The sequence below is a fragment of the Mastomys coucha genome, unplaced genomic scaffold (assembly GCF_008632895.1).
Source record: "Mastomys coucha isolate ucsf_1 unplaced genomic scaffold, UCSF_Mcou_1 pScaffold5, whole genome shotgun sequence".
NCBI lineage: Eukaryota > Metazoa > Chordata > Mammalia > Rodentia > Muridae > Mastomys > Mastomys coucha.
The window spans coordinates 2,561,340-2,577,547 of record NW_022196911.1 but is presented as its reverse complement, the minus strand read 5'-3'; the positions used below and the strand labels follow the sequence as shown (position 1 = coordinate 2,577,547).

At 41.8% G+C, this 16,208-nt stretch overlaps 1 protein-coding gene across 4 annotated transcripts in view; it reads left to right on the top strand.

The window, feature by feature from the left end:
* The window catches only part of Rgs17 (regulator of G protein signaling 17), a 94,301-nt gene that overhangs the window by 49,764 nt on the left and 28,329 nt on the right, over positions 1-16,208 (top strand). For all 4 annotated transcript variants that reach the window (XM_031351992.1, XM_031351990.1, XM_031351993.1 and 1 more), the window contains one exon: positions 12,073-12,216. In XM_031351992.1, the coding sequence (XP_031207852.1) occupies positions 12,098-12,216 (119 nt within the window). In that variant the 5' untranslated portion in view covers positions 12,073-12,097. The remainder of the gene's footprint in view (positions 1-12,072; positions 12,217-16,208) is intronic.

The following is a 16,208-nucleotide window of genomic DNA, read 5'->3' as shown; positions in this document are numbered from 1 at the left end:
TTTTTGGAGGGGAAACTAGGAATGGAGAAATTTACATGTAAATAAAGAAAATATCTAATAAAAAAATACAATAAAAAAAAGAAAAAAATAGAGAAAGAAACTTTTCCTTAGGATAAATCTAGTGAATACATTTGCATTTGTTCTCTGAAATACTGCAGAATCCCTGTAGAGAAACATTTGTAGAAAAAGGGTGCTCCCTCATTGTGAACCCACATAGACAGTTATTAACGTGGAAAACAAGATGGCATTTTCAGGCCCGATGGAAGCTGTATGAAGGGAGCATCCATGGGTTGTTGCTGGTTTCTGATACTTGCAAATCTATTTATTTTATATTTAGATTGAATGCTTCATAACTCATGAAATAGAAACCCAGGACTCTATGTTTATTTTTGAGACAGGCTTTTAACAGGTACATCAATGAATTTGCCAAATCACTTGGTTGGTTCCAAGCCACAGTGAGTGGCAAGGTACTGAAACCTAGCCCACTTGAGAACTTGCAGCATGGATGGTCATAGCCAATAAGGCTTTCAAGGCATCTGAAATATGCCCATCACCTAGAGAGACATTTGCAAGAGGGTTTCCATTTTTGTTATGTTTTTTGCTATAATCACTTCTTCAACCTTCTGTGAGGGTTTGTTCCAGAAGCCTATCCACTCAGAAAGAAGGATCATAGACTCTGGAGACACAGTTTTCACTTTAGCCTTATAACCAGCAGAGTAACCAGGGTCCGGGCGATCTGTCTGACTTTCTGTTGATAGAATAGCAATGTGTGCCTCATGAGGTACCTCTGTAGAGTACATGAGAATACATGAAGAAAGTCCTCCGTAGTGAGAGTGATCTCTGCACCCCAACTTTGTGTAGTTACTCAGCCTGCTTCTAGCCGCCTGCAACACCCCCAACACTGGCAGTTCATAAGGCCAACTCTTGGTGAAGCCTGTGCTGATTTCACTGTGTCTACCTGGGAGCTTACTGTTTTAATGGCCATGAGTTCCACGGAATAAGCCTTTCCCTTTCATGTTCCCAACAGTGTGTGAATGGTTTCTACATTTCCTATGCTTTAGACAGACTTCTGTCTCTCCATGAGAAATCGCCAGCAGTAATAGATCTTCCACTGGCAGCTGGGCACTGCCTGAGATGCTACAGGTACAAATAGTGATTTAAGAGGTCTCCAGTCCTCCCATCATGTGGTGAGAAAGTACAAAAGCTTAAAGATATGGAGGTTTTGCATGCATTCAAAGCTCATCATGGGCCCAGTGCTGTCCTAATTACTGCGGAGTGTTTCATCTCATCCTTACAAGAATCCCATGAATTAGCTAATGCCATTATTTTGGTTTTTATAATGGCTTGACCTAGGACTCAACATGGTTTCCAAAACATCTAGCGGACTCTGAGACAGTATAACAGCGCTCTGTAAACGTGCCAGTTCTGGTTCATAGTCAAATGCTGAGACACAGCTCATTGGCATCTGTTCTCATTGGCAAAAGTTTGTTATAGATCTAGAACAGTGGTTCTCAACTGGTGGTTCATGCCCCCTTTGGAGGGGGTTCAAACCACCCTTTCACGGGGTTCACACATTGGATATTCTGCATATCAGATATTTGCAGTACAAACCATAACAGTAGCAAAAGTACAGTTATGAAGTGGGAACAAAAGTAATTTTATGGTTGGGGGGGTCACCACAACATAAGGAACTGTATTAAAGGGTCACAGCATTAGGAAGCTTGAGAACCACTGCCCAACAACAGCAGGAACAACAGAAATACACTACAGTAGTATGGGTGTACATTAGAAACTTCACAGACATTTGGCAGAGGGAATTTGTAACTATTAAATATCATTTGGAAATTAATCAGGGATTGTATTTTCCATGGCTTTTTTGCGTTTTATTATTAATTGTTAATGTAGTCAATGGAAGTCTTGTTACACTGCTGGTTGCAGAATAAAACAACTTCTGTAACCCTGATCCTTCACAAGCCAAATTGTGAGCGTGACTCTCTAACCCTGACATTAGAGAAGTTGTCAAGGTGTCTAGATGAGGTGTTGATGTTGGTAACTTGAGGACTTACTGATGCTGGAGCACTGGCTACCTAATAGTTGTATAGGAATTGTTTGGTACTTTCACAACAGCCCTGGGGCATGTTTGCAGTAGTCGCTCTACCTGAAAATGTTTTGAATGTTACTGCTAAGACCCACTTCCCCCAGCTTACCCACCATTATGCTTTGCTGCAAGCTAGCCCCACCATGACCCATGCTCCCTTGCGTGTACATGCACCAGAGCTCCTCCGTGCTGGAGAAGCCTCATAGTTCCTCACTACCTAAGAAAAGGCTGGGGATCTGCTGTTTTATGTCTTAGCTTCATGTCTGGATTTAGAGAGTAATTTCCTGGGAGTCTGAGAAATGCTGTCTGGCCTTCGGGTGAAACCTTTCCTCTTTCCCTGGCAAGCTCGGCCTCTGACAGCCACTGCCCTCTTCCCCCCCCCCACCCCCCCCCCGGGGATGAATGAAAATGTTTGGCCAATGTGCGTGAAAAACTCTGATTGAATGAGTTCAATCAATTGGGTACTTCCTTGAAGTCATTGTGTTTATTTTATAAAACGTGGTTGAACTGGTATGAACTTTATAAGATGCCAGGGCCAGGATGCTGAGATGATGTTATTGCTAAAAGTACAGTATTTTGGTTAAATGCACAGTAGGGTGTGCACTTCAGGGAAAGATGCATAAATCCTTCAGGGCTGGTTTTACATAGAGTGGAACGCAGGCTTTTGAAAGCTACTCATTGTTTGATCATATCTTTCCAGACTCTCTTCAGATCTCTATTAGTTTAGATAGTCACTATTTAGTTTTGGTCAGACTCAGTCACATGGCCCTTCCTATGCTGAATATTTCTGAGAGCATGCCATCGCAGAGCTGATCTGCAATACACAAGGTGCTGTGGACCGAGAGAGAGCATCAGAGGATGCTGCATTGAATGCGCACATTCAGGTATATTACATCAAGCATGGGCACCAAGGGGACCCAGCCAGTGTGCTCTGTTCTCCATGGATAGTTTCTCATAGTGGTAATGTTCTGCCCTCTACATGGTAAGCACTGGTATGCATCGTCTCCATAGCAACGTCTCTGTTTGGTTCTGCCACATGTTTTCCTTCGCAGCAGTTTTGTTTTTCTCTGTAATTCTTTTCATATCTGAAGCTTGCTTTCCTCAGCGTATATTTTCACCTAGCTCATATTCTTTATGAGGAGAGAAACGAAGAGCACAACTGCTTTGACTGCTATTTGCTGAAATGCCTGTGTCCTACGGCTGTGTGTGTCCCTTTGGTACTTTCCTAAGTAAGCACATTATGGCTCTCTATTAAACATGGCTTTTTCTTTTTACAATAGGCTTGCTAATAGGTCCTTGTTACCATCCAGTGTCTATGACTAAAGTAGCTTCTTGCTGTGCTTTTTTTTCCAATGTAATGCTGCTGTGCTTTTTTTTTTTTCCAATGTAATGCTGGTGTTCCAAAACAAAAACAAATTCTGAACAAGACAGGTAAAAATCAGAATGTGTGCTACTGTATGCTCGCATATATGTGCCTGTCTGCCTGCCTGTCTATGTGCTGTCTACACATATATGTGTTGGTGTGTGTACAAGTATGTATGTAGAGGCCAGAGGACAACCTTGAACAAAAGTCGGGAACTCTCTACTTTGTTTATGAAGGCAAGGTGTCTCACCCCTCTGGAACTTATTGAATGGGCTGAGCTTGCTAGCCAGTACACCGCCGTCACCAGCCTGTCTCCGTAGCCCCAAAGCTGGGATCACAGGAGTGAGAGAGACACTATGCCTGGCGTTTTACATGGGTCCTTGAATGTTGTATACAGGTCCTCCTACTTGAACAAGCATTTTACCAACTGAGCAATTTTCCCAGCTATAAAAATCATATTTTTAAAAACACGATTGTAGTGGAATGTGGTAGCACACACCTTTCATCCCAGTAGTCTGGAGGCAGGTGGGACCTCTGTGCGTAGTCTGCATAGTGAGCTCCAGGCCAGCCAGGGCTAGACAGTGGAACCTTATCTCTAAAACCAAAGCAAGCTAAGCAACCCAGAAATGCTATTTTAACCAATTGGTCTTCCAGGTGCTCCTAAATGTCTCAGCAATGGGATCATCTTTGCCTTCTCTGGGTAAATCTGGCCTCTCTGAGGATGCCTGCCTGGCTAGAAAGAAACTTCTCTTTCTCTTGCTTCATTCCTTTAACAAACAAACAGTACAGCAACCAAGCTTACCAGTTAAGTGTAGCCATAGAGCAAGCAAGAATGTCAAAATAGCTGATGTTAAAATATACGTGCCTGAACGGACTCAGCAGGTTGTATGTATATATGTATGTGTATATGTTTGTGTGTAATTTACATATAATACTTATATATATATATATATAATTATATTTATACATTCATGCAGATAGAGATATATGTAACACTAGCAATAAGAAGAAAAGGCATGAATCTGAGGGATGTGGGGAAGGGAGGAGCTCGAGGGAGGGGATGAAGGGAAATGATGTAATTATATTTTAATTTTAAAAAAAAAATTGTGAAAATCAAATACCAAATTATACTACCTTACAATATACAGATATTAGTAGTCACTTAAAAAATAATAAAAATCGTGGAATCACTTTTGAGACTTTTGTTTTCTCAGTGAAATCGTTTTGCCTCTGAGAAAGGCAAGCCGCAGCTGACAAACTCTCAGCGCTCAGCGGGGCTGAGTGTGGCCCTTGATTCTTCCCTTGTGGGCAACAAGAGCACGGAGGTGGCAGACCCAGATTCTGCCCTCTGAATGCTGAGATCGCTTCTTCAGTGGGTCCTGAGAACAAACTCAGGTCCTTGTGAGGAAGCCCTTTGCTAACCAATCGATTTCCCTAGTGCTGGTATTTTTAATACATTCATGAAAAGATTGGTGTTGGGAAACAGCGATTTAGCTCAGCAGGTAAAGGCCCTAACTGCCAAACCTGACAACTTGAATTCAATCCCTAGAACCACATGCTGGAAGGGTAGAGCCAACTCCAAGCTGTTGTCTGACCTCCGCACATGCACTGTGGAGTGAGTGTACACAGACACACACAGTAAGTGAATAAAATTAAAATTATGGATAGAGATACTTTAAAAAACAACACTAAAATATATACCCTCCTCATTTGGGTACAACTATTATATATTATATATCTTACATATATAATTATGATATACTATGTATTATATTATTATGTGGTTATATTATAAATTGTACATAAAAAGCATATTAAAAACATATGTATATGTATATATGTTATATATGATATATATGATTATATATTATTATATACAATATTATATAAATATATATAATATATATAATGTATTTTGTGTATATATGTCATGAAGTAGGAAGTGGTATCTAGCATCTATCTTGCTCAGTTAGAAATACATGCTGACCTAGCTGAGGAGACAATTTGCATTGAGGATTTGCTTTTCTCCAAGGAGGAAGGGACCTATCACCACTAAAAATAAATATCTTTGTGTGGTGAATTGCTTCCCTTGTCTGCTGCATTGCTAGAGAGCTTCACAGCTTCAGCTTGTTTAGCAAATACCTTCTGGAGGCCGGACACTGAGTCAGTAAGGATGTAATTGAGTAGAACGCCTCCCCTATACATGACATGATGACCGCAATGATCATGATGTGCATTGTTGGATAACGAGCTGCTTGTGGGTACGATGAGTCACTCGGGACTCGGTTCATTTACATGCAATAAAAATTACAGCGTAGAAGTGCAAGGAAAAGAACCAACTCCTTAGACTTACTTCTTCACTGAGTAAGCTTTTGTGTAGATCCCTTGAGACAGGAAAATCCTAACCAATGCACATAAAAGCCCATCACAGAGAAACTGAAATGATCTTCAGAAAAAAAGATACTAATGAAAATCTTTGCCATTTGTAGCCTGGAAACACTGGCATCCAGCTCGCTGGCACATAAGGAGGACGACTCACTTCTGTATTCCCTTGACAGAGCTGACACTTGCCGGGTATTTACTGTGAGTGCAGGATTTGGTCCAAGTCTTTAAAGCAGCCAGTTCCTTTAATCCCCACAGTGATGCTGGTATGCTGCTGCACACTATTGTTAATGTCTATCTGCCAGTGAGGAAACAGTCATGAAAGAAAGCTAAGTAACTACCCAAAGGTCTCCGTGTAAATGATAGACACAAGACTTAGACCAGAGCAATATAAACAGGGAGCCTGTTCACTCACCACACTTCATCGTGGCATTGAACCTGGCGAGACCTAGGCTTGCATCCCATGATGCCAAGAGGGTCTTGTGCTTCTAGCCCTGCCTCCCTAACAGCTCTGGGTCATAGGCAATGCCTTACCCAGACTCTTTTTTTATTATGGGTTCTGAGGATATGAACTCAAGTTTTTATGCTTCGGTAGCAAGTTCTCTAACCTGCTGAACCATCTTCCTTGCCCAAGAACTAACTTGGATGGACAGAACCGGTTCTTCCCCAAGGCTTCCTAATTTTCCGAAAGGGATCACCTCTGTATCACAACCTCCTAACCACTAAAGATGTAAGGGCTTTCCCTTTCTTCCAAAATAAGGAAATGCAAAACTCATTTTTTTCATGTCATATAGTATATAGATTAAAATATCCAGTTTTGTATGCGTTTTTAGATAAGATCCAAGTGTTTGCCTTGTGTGTGCCTCACACACTCATGTAAACACTCATACACACTCACATACAGAGAGACACACACAGTTCTCTAAGGCCCATAACTGAAATTGAGGGCTAGTATAGTCCTGCAAATACCTACACATTTTCATGCGCTACTATGAAGCTGTGTGTTTCCCATCCTAGCTTTAAACAGCTGCGTTGGGACCCCAAATCATCTTTTAAATTTATCCCTTTAAAATTTTATCTTGTTTTATGTGGCTCAGTCTTTAACCTATAAAATGGTTTTGATCACTGCATCTAATCCAAGGGGAACCTGAAAAGGAGGAGAAATGGAAGAGTAAAATTATGCACAGCTGGAAATGAGCTCAGACTTCCATTAGCCTCCCTTGAAAGACATTTTACATAACAGGATCTCTCTGGTCACTGTATCTAATTTCTGGGTTTTCCTTATTAACTCATTTGTATCGTCTTCGAGGATGGAATAGTGATGCTGGGACCATCAGTATCGATTGCATTGTGGCCTTCCCAGCATCTTATTATAAAGACTAAATGAAGCATTTCTGAATGTGGCTGGTAGAGACGCATTTAAGGCTGCAAACTGGACATTTTACTTGCTCTGCTCTGCTCTGCTCTGGACCCTCAGTGATTCTAAGAGAACTTGATATGAATTCCGAGTTTGGGGCAGCTACATGATTCTTTTAAAGAGAGGGAGCAGCTTCTTCTATTTTCTTACCCCACCCCAAAACTTAGAGAGAAGGATGAAAAGAATCAGCTTCCACATATTCAAAAGTATTTGAGAATTATGCTTCATTTAATGTAATGTTTCTATGTGTTATTTGTGACATTAAAATTTGTTTTGCCTAAGCATGTGTATAGTAGAGGATTGCAAAGTCGAGCATTAATGGAAGGAGAGGCCCTTGGCCCTGTGAAGGTTCTGTGCCCCAGTGTAGGGGAATGCCAGGGCCAATAAGGGGGAGAGGGTGGGGTGGCAAGCATGGGTAGGGGGGATGCATCAGGGGTTTGTTCTTGTTGTTTTGGGGGGGGTTGGTCTTTTTTTTTTTGAGGGGAAACTGTGAAAGGAGAAATCATATGACATGTAAATAAAGAAAATATCTAATAAAAAAAGAAAAAAATTGTTTTGCCTGAAAACTGAGATTGATGAAGATTACAAGATAAAGATCTGAGTCATGCCGATTTTAATTCTGTATGTGCTGATAAACCCCACCGTGTTCCCTTCAGCACTGGTGTTGAATTTTCAGGTGTGTGCTCTGAAGGACACAGGGACATCCTACATGTTAGCCACGATTGCAAAGGGGGTTGACTCTGTTTCTCAATCCACTTATCTATTCCATTGCTGCACTATCAAAATTATCTAATTTGAGGGGCTGGAGAGATCGCTCAGTAGTTAAGAGAGCACTTAGTGCTCTTCCAGAGGACCCACCTGGTGGCTAACTCCTCTGTTCTTACCTCCAGAAGTGCCTGATTTAGGAATTGTCATTTTTTTTTTTTTTTTGGTTTGGTTTTGGTTGGGTGGGTTTTTTCCATTAATTTATTTACTTTACATATCAATTGAAGACACCTCTCTCCTCCCAGTCCCCCCATATATACACCTCCTTTCCTCTCTCCTCTGAGAAAGGGGGGTCCCCCCTGAGTATCAACCTACCCTGATACATCAAGTCATTAAGCACTTCCTCTCCCAGTGAGGCCAGACAAGGCAGCCCAGTTAGGGGAACAGGATCCATATATAGCAAAAGAGTCAGGGACAGCCAATTTCCAGTTGTTGAGGGACCTGCATGAAGACCAAGCTGGACATCTACTGTCCTCTAAGAGGCTCCACACAACAGCTGACTAAAACAGATGCAGAGAGCCACCGTCAAACATTAGACAGAGCTCAGGGAGTCATGTGGAAGAGTTGGGGGAAGGGTTGAGGGACCTAAAAGGAATAGGGACTTCACAAGAAGACCAATAGAGTCAACTAACCTGCATGCCTGGAGGCTCCCAAAGACTGAACCACCAACCAAAGAGCATACACAGGCTGGGCCTAGGCCCCAGCACATATATAGCAGATATTTGTTTATTTTTAGTGCCTTTTGAATCCTTTGTTAAGTTCTGAGAGTTAAGTTCTGTCACTGTAAATAAAACAGGTGTGGAACATTCCATGGAGAATGTAGCTTCTGAGTCAAGACCTGCGAGTGTTGAGCCCCCAGGATGGAACAAATACAAAGGCTCAGACCCACATGTGGGCACCAGACATTGCTAAGGAGGAGCCAGGACAGCTGCTGTGATCGGCTCAGAGTGCATCCTCCTGATCACGTAATGAGAGAGACCTGCCTCTTTCAGAGAAATGGTGGTGGCAAGAACCCCAGCTCCACTCTGGAGTATGAAACACTGCTGGGAGACTTTTGAGCAGGGTTAGACAGAAGACACTTTGTGGAGATGATTGGGCTCTGTTTTAGAAGACAAACCAGCCATTGTGTTAGGGGTAAATGAGGTGGAAGTGGAAGGAGCTGGAAGGCAGAACCAGTGGGAGTACAGAGGATCAGGTTAACGGGCTTCACACTTGCGGACCTGCTGATGTGGAATTTGGATAGAATAGAGGAGCTCAAGGGGGAATGGAAAGCGTTGGCCTGAGTCATTAGAAGGGTAGGCTGTTTCATAAGAAAACTGGGAGAAATAAAGTTTTGGGAAAAGATAATAACCAGATTATGACATATGTCATATTTGAGATATCACACTGAGAAAGCCATGAGGTTATGCCAAATAGGCTGTGTTGCAGATCCTAGAGTCTGAAAGAGGGAAAAACATTTCAGTTGGGCACTAAATTTTGAAGAATTTTTTTGATATAAACCTATTAGATTCACTTTTTAAGGAATCAATGATTTCAAGAAAAAAATAGCAGACTTGTTGAAAGGATAGATCGCTGTGACAATCCTTATTTTGAAGGTAAAGGAGATGGTTTGAGAAACACCAGTGGTGTCCTGGAAAAGACACATGAGATAGAAAGAATGGGTGAGCCGGGCAGTGGTGGCACACACCTTTAATCCCAGCACTCCCAGTCTACAGAGTGAGTTCCAGGACAGCCAGGACTACACAGAGAAACTGTGTTTCGAAAAATAAAACAAAAATAAAAACAAACAAATAAAAAGAAAGAAAGAAAAGGAAAGAAAGAAAGGACAAATGAATGGCCGGGCAGTGGTGGTGCATGCCTTTAATCCCAGCACTTGGGAGGCAGAGGCAGGCGGATTTCTGAGTTCGAGGTCAGTCTGGTCTACAGAGTGAGTTCCAGGACAGCCAGGGCTACACAGAGAAGCCCTATCTCGAAAAACCAAATAATAATAATAATAATAATAATAATAATAATAATAATAATAATAATAATAATAATAATAATAGTAATAACGAACGAACAGGTGAGGGCTGTGACCAGGAGAGAAAGCAAGGACAGTACTTCCAAGAGGCATCGGTGTTTGTCGTCCTCACTGTGGGCTGCTATAACAAATGTCCATTGGCTGGGGGGAGGCGGGGGCTTGTAAACCGGGAGGTGTGTTCATGGTGGTTTCATTGGCTGGGAATCTGAGTCTTGGGTCCAGTATGGCCAGGTTCTGATGAACTGATGACTTCTCCCAGTGGTCTCATATGGAAGAAGGCAGGAAAGAGATCTGTTATATGAAGATAGGAATTTCACTCCTGTGGACTCCATCTGCCTTACTCAGTTACATCCAAAAGCCTTACCTTTTAGTACCATTGCAGTAGAGACGGGGAGTTCCATTTATGGACTTGAGGATGATAAGTTTGGTCCACTCTAATGCTGAATGTGACCGATAGGCCTGCTGTGTCTTAACTTATTCCATCATATTATCCCAGAATACCTGGAGCCCAGCAACATATAACAAAAAGCATGCTTTGGGCCTTTCTGTTCTAGAGTCTGGGGAATTAGAAGTCAGGGTGAACATCTGCTTAGTTTCTGATACAGGCTGTATGCTAATTCAATACAGGGCAGAAAACAGATAGCAAGCAGTCCTATGTGAAGGAGTGGACTCAGGGGAAAGCCAACTTAAAATAATCTACTCTTGGGCTTTCTCTTAGCCAGTTCAGTCTCATTGGAAATAGAGTAACGCTTTCACAAGAGTGGACCCACCACGAGCCAATCGCTCGTCAGGGTTTTTACTATCGCTGCTTATCACATTAAGGAGTTAAGCTTCCATGTGAGTTTTACTGGGATATTCTGATGTACAACTCACTACGGTTCAGTAAACAAGGGAAAAAATGACTTCTGGATTAAAAACAAAACAAAACAAAACTTGGGGACATCAACATGTCTACAAAGTCAATTTTAAGGGGAGGACAGTGTCCCCTTCTCTTGATTGATGCAGTCTTAAATTTACTTCTGATTCTTTCTAAACAGAGAAACATGGGGACTTCCCATAGCTAGTCGTTAAGTCTGGTGTCCTATTTTACTAGTTTCAATGCTTAATTGTTAGCATGTCATGGCTCCCTCCCTCTGACTTTGCTTCTGACTAGAGTTCAGTAATACAGTGTATTACAACACAGAGTAACATGCTGAGTGAATCTGTCAGAAATAATCCCCACTCCTGAAGTTATGTTTAGGTGGATGTAAAATTACGGAGTGCCACACTCTCAACATATGGAAAACATTATTTTCCTCCATGTTCCCATGCCTGTTAACAGCTTACTGTCAATCAAAATCATATTTCCATGCTATTAATTCCATATCCCCTCCTTAGCTTTGTAAATTTGTGTTTTACTATAATATATATGTGTGAGCTTAGTTTTATTACATTCATCCTGCTCAGCATGTGCTGTGTTCTTTCACTTTGAGTCTTTGTTTTGCTTTCTTCTGAGAAGTGCCTAGTCAACTCCCCTTCAAATATCACTTCCCTGACAATCCGTTACTTCTATCTTTAGCTAAAAATATTTTTTGAGTGTGTGCTGGGGCCTCTACTTTGTTTCCCTCTACTTGGGCCCATTTTCTTACGCTTTAATGTTTTGCTTTTATCTTTACTACATTCTCTATATATTCCTTGGCCCTATAACTTAATTCTTGTAGATTTTTTAAAGATACTGTTTTATATTTATTCATTTTATTTTATGTGCATGAGTGTTTTGACTGCTTGTCAATATGTGTGCCATCTGTGTGCAGTGTCCGCAGGGGCCAGAAGAGGGCATCTGATATCTCCTGGAACTGGAGTTCCCAGATGCTTGTGAGTTCCTGTGGGTACTGCTGATCTGTGTCCTCTGCCAAGAGCAGCCAGTGGTCCTAACCACTGAGCATGCTTTGGGTTTCCCATTTCTGATTCATTGTGTCTAATAGTGTCTCCCTTCACTTGCCTTTACCAAGGCTTTTCATGCCTTAATATTTTCTGTCTTCCTTCAGCCAGTTTGGTTCTGAAGCAGCTGACATGAGAAAACGGCAGCAGTCCCAAAATGAAGGAACTCAGGCTGTGTCTCAAGCGCCTGGAAACCAAAGGCCCAACAACACCTGCTGCTTCTGCTGGTGCTGCTGCTGCAGCTGCTCCTGGTAGGTCAATACTAGACCCACTCTAAGGGCGTGTGCCAAGCCTCCATCCCCCGGAAAGTTCTCAACCTGTTCTATTTGCCCACCCTGTACATAGGAATTACTGTAGACCATCACTGATGTAAGACACACATCTCCAAAGGCAAAATGAACTCCCTTCAGACCTACCTTGAAAATGATAGTCAAGTAAAGAATGGAGATTTGCTTCCTGTCATGTTTTCTTCTGGGCATGCATCTTATGGCTATGGGTTAAAAAAAAAAAAAATGAGATTAGAAGTATAGGATTACCTATCAGTAAACCACAGTGTCCTGGTGGTTCAAGAGCTTGGAATATTAAGGAAATACCCAATACTATTGAACAGAGTGTTAAATGTGGTGGGGATTTTTTTTTTCATCACATGTGTAGGGATTGGTCACTCGGTTGCATAGTCAGGGCACTGAGAGTCAAGAGAGTCAAGCTTCAGCCATAGCGCTCTTGCCAACAAAGGCATGAAGTGAAGAGTGAGGAATTCGGACCGCCAATCTGAAGGGTCAGGCACTGCTTGGAAAGGAGATCCAGCCAGTCAACTAAGATCTCTGAAATTGGAGCCAGTAGGTCTGATTTCTGCTACTAGCAAACACTGACAAGCTGTCACATAATCTGTTTATTCTTTTGTTTCCTCAGTCCATAGTGAGAAAGACAAGCTGGTCACCAAGACCCCGCCCCGCCTTATGCTAAGTCTCCATGAGACAGGTCTCTTTCCAGGCCCAGATTCCCAAAGTGTACCTCATGAGACAATCAGTCAATTCGAAATCATAAGAGTTACATGAATGAGATACCTCGAGATGAGACTAGATTTACTGGAACTTTCCATCCAGCCCTAAGTATAGGGGTCTTTCAAGACACAATTTTATATGTCTCAGTGGCTACTGGTTCTTCCTGGCCTATTTCAAAATCGAACAAAATCCATAGTGGCTGAGTTGTCTTCTACGTGGCTTCCACTGTTTTCCCCTGTCCCTTAAGTTGGCCTTTTGAGATGGTCCAGCCTTGCTGTTACCAGGGTAGGGAATAGAGAATGTCATTGTAGCTTGTTGATGGTTGGTTTCCCTTGGTGTAAAAGCTGCTGAGCAGAATACTGATTCTGAGGGAGGCTCAGAATGGTTGTTTTTGTAAGTATAAAATTTGCTTTCTGGATGATGAGTCTCTGCTACGGAAACTCATACATGATTAATTTCAAATTTCAATTTCTGACGGAGGAAAGAAAACTCCAGGTGAGGTCGCAAGTCTATGTGATAGTTGCGTAAGGCTTGTTTCTTGTGCACACTACAGAGAGTGTTACGCACAAGTCTTAACCCAGCAAGGACTTAGTGAGACAGGGTGGGAGTTCTTAAGTCAGACTGCCAGAGATCATACTGTGCCTTATCTGTTCCCAACTGTGTGAACAATAGCAAGTCCGTTCATCTTTCTGGTCCTGACAATCCTTATCTGTCAAATAACTAATGTGAACCCATACTTCATAAAGCTATACGTTTAAATGAGATGCTACATGTGGTGCAGTAAGGGGAGCATATGACACAGCATGGGCATTTAATGTGATTTTTCTCCCCAGGCAATGGAAAGTTGCAAATGGGAATAATAAAATATGTCCAGAGAGTGTAGTGCAAGATTTAAAAACCAGCATGTGGGGCCAGCAAGATAGCTCTGCAGACAAAAGGACTTGCCATGTGAGCCTCATGACCTGAGCTTGATCCCTAGAATTAACACAGGGAAAGGAGCAAAGCAATCGTTGGCACTCCTACCCCAGCACACTCACACCTGCATGCACACATGTGCGCACTCATGTCTGCATATATGTGTGCACACACACATACACATCATATACACACAATTCTGTATAAACATTGGAAATACAGCTGTGCAGTGGAAAGCCGAGTTTCTATTTCCCATGTTCACTTTGCCCCTGAGATTAATTATTATTTTATTTACCTGGTAAAACTTAGTTTTGTTTTGCTTTTTTTTTTTTTTTTACCTATTTTTATGTATGTGGATATTTTGCCTGCATGTATGTCTGTATATCATGTGACTCATTAGTACCCATAAAGACCAGAAGATGGTGTCAGATCCCCAGGGACTGGAGTTACAGATGGTTGTGAGCTGTCATGTAGATGCTGGGAATCAAACCCAACTCATCTGGAAGAGCAGCCAGTGCTCTTAATCACTTTATTACCTCTCCAGCTCCCCAGTACTTCATTATTTTCAGAATTCAAACACTGTAAAATAATCTTTTTTTTTAATATTTATTTATTTAATGTATGTGAGTATACTGTTGCTGTCTTCAGACACACCAGAAGAGGGCATCCAATCCTATTATAGATGGTTGTGAGCCACCATGTGGTGGCTGGGATTTGAACTCAGGACCTTTGGAAGAACAGTCAGTGCTCTTAACCACTGAGCCATCTCTCCAGCCCCTGTAAAATAATCTTGAAGTTGGATTTCACTCTGTTAGATGTCTAATAAGTACAGACATTTGTCATTTTGACAACAGGGATATATTCTGAAAACTATAACTAGGGCCATTTCTTCCTTGAGGTAGCTGTATATTCTGCACCTAGACAAACCTAGATGGTGTAGGCCAATCACTCCATGTGGCTCTTTGAGAACTCAGGAGGCAAGAGATGGATGCTACCAGGGTAGCTCCTGATATTGTTTTGATGAGTGATATTACTTTTTTTTTTCTTTTTTTGTTTTTTTGAGACAGGGTTTCTCTGTGTAGCCCTGGAACTGTCCTGGAACTCACTCTGTAGACCAATGTGAGAGTTTTGTCTGTATGTCTATGTACCACATGCATGCAATGCCTGCAGAAGCCATAAGAGGGCACAAGATTCCCCTTGAACTAGAGTTAGAGATGGTTGTGAGACACTATGTGGGTGCCAGGAAATGAACATAGATCCCTCCAAAGAATATCCAGGGCTCTTAACTGCTGAACCACCTCTCTCTCCAGCCCCATGGCATTATATGTGTTACTGTACTTAACCAATAAAAAGTACAATTTAGAAAATACGAAAAAAAAATGATAGCAACATAGTTATTCATTAGGAGGTGTGTTCTACACATAGTTCCATGTGCTGTGTGCCCACGTGACCTACAGGCCAGGTGGTTGTCTGCGCCAAGATCACTACAGATGAGTGGATAATGTGGTGCACCACAACACAACAGTGATTATGATGTCACTAAAAGAGGGGTCTTTAAGCTCCATTATAATCATCGACCACTGCTACTTATGCTCTTTCCCTGACTGAATCGTTTAGTATGTAACTATTCACCATGAGATTTGATTCCATTGCCATATGAGCATCTATGTGACTGTATGTATCAAATAATCAAGTGCTTCAACTCATTTATAAGCATCAGATTGCCACAAAACACAGACTAAGAATCAAGAGCAAGGTAGCTTTGAAGAGCTGCATCAGCTGTCAACACCTTTTGAGGGACAGTATTTTAGGCACCCTCCCCAAAGACATGATGCATTGCCTGGGGACTCTGTTGGCTGGTCTGAAACTAGAGCCTGGTTGTTAAAAACTGTACTTATCAGCAATGGCTCATAATTGCCTAAGCCTAGGTTTTAGAATTATACTCTATACATTTACAAACATGTAAGACACACGTGACAGTTTCTCTTTTTATGTGAAGTTTTTATCATTATGTTATTGTTTATATTCATCGTACTGGTGCTAGGTCCCATGAGAACCATTTTGTACAAGTGCACCGTACACCTTGACTATATCTACCCCTCATCTTCTCTTTCTCAGCTCTCCCTATCCCTTATCATATTTATCCCTCCAGGTATAAGCAGTTTGTTTTTTTCAGAAGTGCAGACACCCAGTTGCCTTATACTACAGAGTTTAATTATAAAATTGATTACATAATTGCAGATAAAAACATTGTTCAGGCCAGCCTGGTCTACAGAGTGAGTTCCAGGACAGCCAGGGCTACACAGAGAAACCTGTCTCAAAAA